Raw genomic sequence first — 6,817 nt, forward strand, 5'->3', positions numbered from 1 at the left:
CCATCCGAGCAGCCTGGTTTACAGCCCATGATGCCTAACCAGCAGCAGGAGGCTTACCAAGGCATGATTGGGGGCCAGCAGCCTCAGAACCAGGGCCTGCTCAGCATCCAGAGGAGAAGCATGGGGGGCCAGATGCAAGGCCTGGTGGTTCAGTACATTCCACTGCCTTCTTACCAAGTTCCAGTGGGTAATGACTCACAAAATGTGGTTCAGCCACCTTTCCAGCAACCCATGTTGGTTCCTGCAAGCCAGTCTGTGCAAGGAGGCCTCCCTGCAGGGGGTGTACCAGTGTACTACAGCGTGGTCCCCCCCGGCTCAGCAGAATGGTACAGGCCCTTCTGTGGGGTTTCTGCAACCTCCTGGCTCTAAGCAGTACCAGATGCCTCAGTCTCCCTCTCCCTGCTGTCTACCACAGATGCCACAGCAGTACTCAGGAGTGTCACCACCTGGACCAGGTGTGGTGGTCATGCAACTAAATGTTCCTAACAGACCTCAGCCCCTCCCCTCCGCCCCGAACCCGTCCATGGTCCAGTAGAGTCACTGTAAATATTACAGCATGGACCAGCGAGGTCAGAAGCCTGGAGACCTATACAATCCTGACTAGTCCCCAGGCCAGCACACAGATGAGCAGCAGTCCTGTCACGTCTCCTACCCAGTCTCCAGCACCTTCTCCTGTCACCAACCTCAGCAGCATCTGCACAGGACTTAGTCCCCTGCCTGTCCTCACACAGTTCTGGCGGCCTGGGGGCCCAGCACAGTGTGATGGCCGCTACTTCCCCTTGGACCAGCCATTACAGTGCAATCTGTCCATCTGCCCTCCCTTGCTCCACAGCCAGTCGACTTACACAGTGCACCAGGGCAGAGTGGACTGAAGCATGGAAACCGGGGCAAGAGACAAGCACTCTCCACTGACCTGGGGACGGCAGATGTGGTCCTGGGGTGGGTGCTGGAGGGGACAGATCTCCCTGAGGGCATCACCCTTACTGAGGCGGACAAACTCTTCACACAGCTTGTCATGTCCGGTGCCAAGACCCAGTGGCTCAAGGATGCTCATGGGCTGCGTGGTGGGAGTGGGGGAGACAACAGGGGGACTGCCGAGAATGGCCGCCACTCGGACCTCGCTGCCTTGCACACCATGGTGGCTGTGTCCCCAGCCCTCTGGCTGCCCAAAATGCCTCTCTTCGTCTCACCAACTCTGTGAGTTGCTTCAAACTTTGAATGGCCAAAAAGAACTATGACCTGAGGATCCTGGAGTGAGCCAGCTCCCAGTAAATGGAGGAGGGGAAGGGATCAGCACAGTGGGGGTGGAGGGGGTTGAGGAGGGATCCTGACAGCCCATGGACAGAGGCAGGAAGTAAGGACAGTGACCCCCAACTGGAGCCTGAGCATTAGGGATGGAAACAGATGAAGATGGACATACTCAGCACTGGCACTGGACTCTTGCTCCCCATGGGTCCCCTCGTTTTCCCTGCTTGTGCCCCCTCTACTTCCCTCTCCTTCTCATCCTCTTCCATCATTTTTTATCTCTTCTCCCACCATAAAGTTAATTTCTTTCCTGTTTTTTTGTCAGGTAGAATTGGGATGGGCCTACATTTCCCTATTCTCCTATTTCCTTAACATCCCAAGCTTCCTTGCCTTTTTGAAGAAAAAATTGATTTCCCCATTCTCTCACTTCCCCTATCTGGTCTTCCCAAACCCCACAGACTTAAAACTTGAGACTTCCCATCCCCAGAACACTTGTATATTGTTTGTCTGAGATTTGTGCTGAGTAACAGACACAGTGTTTAATTGCACATAAAGACGTTTGCTGGGTATATTCACTGTAAAAAAAAAAATAGAATTCACTGCACTAAGAACTGCACACGGGCCCCATCAATAGTCCTCTGGGCATCTTTTGCCCAACTCTTGCCTTGAACTCCTGGTTTTCTTTTGTTCTCATTGGTCATTGGGAACATTCTTTGAGATCTGAAGCTCAGTGGAGTTAGCCAGCAGGACCTCCTTGAATCACCCTATAATTATTTCATAGTTTTGTCCTCTGCCCCCCCTCCATCAGCCAAACAGGAAGTCTTCACAAAATGATCATGGCTGAGAGGGAGATTCAGGGAATACTTTCTTCAATCTGTTCCCTTTACTTTCTCCTCCTGTTGTTTCCCAGTGTCTTTAGCAAAGCCATATAGGGAATTGTTCATACGAACCCCAGCTCCATTCTGTGCTCACCTATATATAAGTAGCCAAGGGACCTGGACAGGACCAGTTCAGTTCAAAGGTATAAAGCCAGAGTTTTGAAGTAAGACTGAAGTGGTTGTAAAGCCCAACTTGTTCTCTCAGCAGCTGAGTGACCTCCGGCAGATGACCTTATACAATTCTTGAACCAGTGGATGTAATCTCAGAAACAGATCCTAGGGTCACTTTGGAGAATTAAGTGGGATATACTTTAATGCCCGTAGCATGATTCTTTGTTAATGCTCAATAAATTCATTATTTTGTTTCCCAAATGAGGTTAAGGGAAAGACTGAATCTAGAATGGTGCTGGAGTAACTCAGAATGCTCTAGCTGATGCCACAGCAGCCTGGTATTGGGAAGGTTGTGCATCATTCTGTCAGTGGAATTCTCCTCCTGAGGCAGACAGAAACTGAGGCATCCCTCAGCCTTCCAGGGTACTGGATTATACTGGGGAAGGGGATTTATCCTAATATCAGCCTATTGGTGATTTCTGCTCTGGTGTCATCCAACTATTAAATGGATACTCAGTTCACTCCATTCTGGAGAAACGGGTATTTTATAATCTCTGTAATAGCCTGAGATTTGTGAATTATTAAATCTCAATGTGCATTTGTGTGTATCAATTCAATGGGGAATTTAGAATGCCTGATTCTTGCAGATAAATGATGTATACAACGTAAGATGATTGGAGATGAAAAGTATAGACTATCTAGGAAGGTATTCAAACAGGAGAGGACCTAGTGTTTGTTTCCACCCACTTTTCACACCCATCCTTATCCACCACCAAGCTAGCTACTCATTCATCCCTCCATCCACCACCTACCCCATTTGGCACCCCATTCTTCAGCTATTCATTCTTCCACCCACCTCATTCCCCTTTGAAGCCATTCACCCACCCCATCCATCTACTCACCCCGTCCATTCACTGACCTACACATCAACTATGAAACCTCCATTCCATCCATCCACCTATCCCATATACCACATTTCCATTCACCATCTACCACTCAGTCTTCCAGACATCCACATGTTCCTTACACGTCTATCCGTCCATTCACTCTACCCGTCCATCCATCCATCCACTAACCTCCAACTTTACTTCCAATCCCATCCACTCAGCATCCATTCACCATTCTCTACCCAGGCACCCATCTGTACATCCATTCATTCAAACATTCACCACCCATCCCCTCCATTCATCCATTAAGCAAACATGTACTAATTACTCAGTACGTTCCAGAGCTTGTGCGATGGACTTGGTACACACATGCCTACAAAGTGCCTCCTTTTCCCAAGAGCTTTCATGTCCAGAGTGAACGAGATATACTCTGAAATAAAAAAAGACAAAATGGGAAACAGCATCTTTTAGTGGTTATGCACATGTGCTTTGAAGCCAGACCTATTTGACTTTGATCTGGCCTCTGCTACTTGTTAGACGGAGGTCCTTGTACTGTTCACAATACTTCATTAAGCGTCAGCTTTCCCCCTCTGCTAAGTAGCAATCATAATTGCATCTACTGCAGAAGATCCTGGTGAATGCAAAAGTTAATGCTAAGTAAGTTAACATTTTGTGAGAGGGGCACATTAACAAAGAACTGTGGATGTTTGCTAGCATCCTAGAGCAATCCCAGCTGACAACCAACAAGACAATTGGAGCCTCAGTCCTACAACCATAGCAAACTGCAGTGTCAACAGCCATGTGAGCATGAAAGGGGATCCTGAGGTCAGGAAGCAGCCCACTGACGTCTTGGTGGGCCGTACTTAGACTTCTGACTCATGGAAACTGTGAGGTCATGATTATGTGTTGTTTTAAGCCACTAAGTTTGAAGTAACTTGTTATGTGGCGATAGATAACTATGACATTAAGGAGTTAGCCCAAGGCTGCATAACGCCACAGTGATAGAGCTGGATTCACAACAAGAGGGAACCATCACACTCACTGAAAGACAACCAACCAAAGGGGTTAAGAAAACAAAGATTTTCTGATTAGAGTGCAGTTGACTGGAAAACTCAATTAATCAGATTCTCTAATTCCTCGACCTTATGATTAGTCAAGGATTTTTTTGGATTAGAAATCGAGTTTTCCGTGGCAACTGGGACAAGTGCCATGGCTGCCCTGATGCTGCTGAAGAAGTGAAGCAACAGTAAGTTAGAGAAGACAGTTCTGCTGTGTCTGTGACACCAAGGTCTGGTTCAGAACACCTAAGTGTTTCCATTTTAAAAACAGGAAGAAGGTTGCTTAGTGAAAAGCAGCGTCTGACTTTGTGCCCCCGCTGTACTTTCTCCATTGGACCACGTGGGCTGAAGAAATTGGATCTGTGGACACCGGACTTACTCCATTTAAATACAGAGAAAGACCCATGGGGGTGGTCAGACAGCCACCATCACTACTACCGAAGTAACAATAGCTGCTCACAGTCATTCAGACCTTGTCACAGGTAACCCTAGGGAGCCCACTGAGACCTTGGGTTACCTGGGTAGGCTCATACTTTGGCATCCTTCATATAATTATTCTTAAATATTTACCTATCATCTATTTATTAGGAGTCAGAAAAGCTAAGTTTCTATTAATAACATAACGATGGCGTGCTTTTTTAAAATTGTGAATGTGAATCAGGTACTTGACTCAAACACAGTAGGAGTGGACTGCTCATCCACACTCCTGAGCCAGCGTGGAATCAATGACCTGAAAACACTGGCAATATATTTCTCTCTTGTCTCTCTGCTTCTTTCTGACTTTGGTTTTCTTTTCTAGCTGCTTGGGAGAGATATCAAGGGGATCAACGTTTAGATCATGAAATAAATGTCCTTTTCAGTAAACAGCTCTGTGTTATGCATGAGTGCAGTGCAAAATTCTCAACAGACCAGAGTAGGTGCCAGTGACCAGAGTTTTAGAATTTTTCACTTGTGTGTGCTGTCTGCTCCAGAGTGAGGGCTCTGACTTGCATTTTGCTGGTTATGAGTGTATGTAAACCTGAGTTAATGGGCCTCACATTCCCATTTCAGGAGATGCATTTCTTTTTATTGAGAGGTGACCTTATCAAGGTCTAGCCCCGGTACAACCCTTGTGAATGGAGAAGTGAGCTGCTTTGTTGAGGGAAGCAGCGCTGGGGAAAGGTGTGAGGTGGGACACACTCAGCTGAGCCCTTGTCACAGGTAATAGACTCACTATGCAGCTTAAGATCCGCACCAATAACACCCCTCAGATTTGGTTAATATTCATTTGTTTTCATACCAACCATTCATTCATTCATTTGTTCATTTATTTGGGATTTATTGAGAACCCACAATGAAAACCAAGGTTTTAAGCACAAGATGGTGAATTAGCCAATGTCCTTCCTCTGTGGTTTGCATTCTAATAGGGAGATAAAAGAAGTAAGGAGACCAATAAATGAAATTATTTTTAGAAAATAGTAACATAAAGGAAACGTGGCTGGTACTTCAGAGGGCAGCAGTGGGATCTGTATAGAGAAAATAGTCAGGGAAGACCTGTCTGAGGAGATGACAGCAGAGCTGAGATGCTTGTAGTTAGGAGGAGGTAGCAAGCACAGCACTTGGAAGAAGAGCATCCCAGGTGCAGATGAGCAGGTGCCCAAAGTGCTGGGGTGGGAATGTGCAAGGCCTAGATGAAAAACAAACAATGCAGCTGAGGCAGAAGCAAAGTGCCTGTGAACACAGGGCGAGGGTTGGGTGGGGGGAGGAGGAGCTGGTAGGGCAGAGGGGTTGGCCAGGGCTAAGCACAGTGTTTTAGGACAAGAATGGGAACTTGAACTTGATCCTAATGGCAGCAGAGAACCCTAAAAAGGAGTCACAGCATGCAAGTATTTTTCAGTGATCTGTCTGAGTGCCACAGGAAAATGAAAAGAGAGGTCCAAGAGCAGAAATAAGGACAACAGGTAGGAGACTACTGCAAAGTCCAGTCTTGCAACCCTGGGATCTTTGCCTGTTCTTCTAACTCACCCAGCTCTTTCTTGCCTCGGGGTTTCTGATCTGGGGTCCTCCCACCGCAGTACTCTTTCATCTCCTTTATTTAGCTAACTCCAGTTGTTTTTTTAAAGCTCCCTATTCAATGTATTTTCATCTTGGAAGCCTTCTACGACCCCTGTGTTTAGGTCATTCTTCTTGTTATTCTTCCCCATGGCATCTAGGTCTTCCTCTTAGTAGCAGGCATTGAGCTGGCCACTTCTAGAGCCCAAGGAAGGCAAGAATATCATCAGAAACCACATAGAACACTCTCGGAAAATATTGTATTGAATGGTGTTTTGTTGAAGTTAGTGGCAGCTTGAGATTTATGTTGCTGACCCTGAATTATTTTTAAACAATGAAGTAGGATTAGTTTTGCAAACAAATTTCTTTAAGAGCAATAACTGTGATTTGCTGCAGGTCTGACAGGTGCTGGGAATAGGATTAAGCACATGAAACCCACTAACTCATTTGATCACCTCAATAACCATATAAAATAGGAATGAATCTTCACACCCACTTATCAGATGGGAAACTGAGGATAAACATCGATAAGTAACTTGCCCCCAAAACATTCTGACTGTGTGATGGAGATAATAGTTTGAATCCATGCCCACGTGGATGCAAAGAC

General features: G+C 46.3%; 1 protein-coding gene across 1 annotated transcript in view; it reads left to right on the top strand.

Annotated features, from left to right (window-relative positions):
• The window catches only part of LOC100954508 (R3H domain-containing protein 2-like), a 3,256-nt gene extending 1,984 nt beyond the window's left edge, over nt 1-1,272 (top strand). The window contains 5 exon segments of the mRNA XM_023513306.1: nt 1-306; nt 308-600; nt 602-852; nt 855-1,145; nt 1,148-1,272. The exon segment at nt 1-306 is cut by the window's left edge and continues 27 nt beyond it. Of these exon segments, the coding sequence (XP_023369074.1) occupies nt 1-306; nt 308-600; nt 602-852; nt 855-1,145; nt 1,148-1,272 (1,266 nt within the window).
• The last annotated feature ends 5,545 nt before the right edge of the window (nt 1,273-6,817 follow it).

The sequence above is a fragment of the Otolemur garnettii genome, unplaced genomic scaffold (genome assembly GCF_000181295.1).
Source record: "Otolemur garnettii isolate 467f Iridium unplaced genomic scaffold, OtoGar3 scaffold00038, whole genome shotgun sequence".
NCBI lineage: Eukaryota > Metazoa > Chordata > Mammalia > Primates > Galagidae > Otolemur > Otolemur garnettii.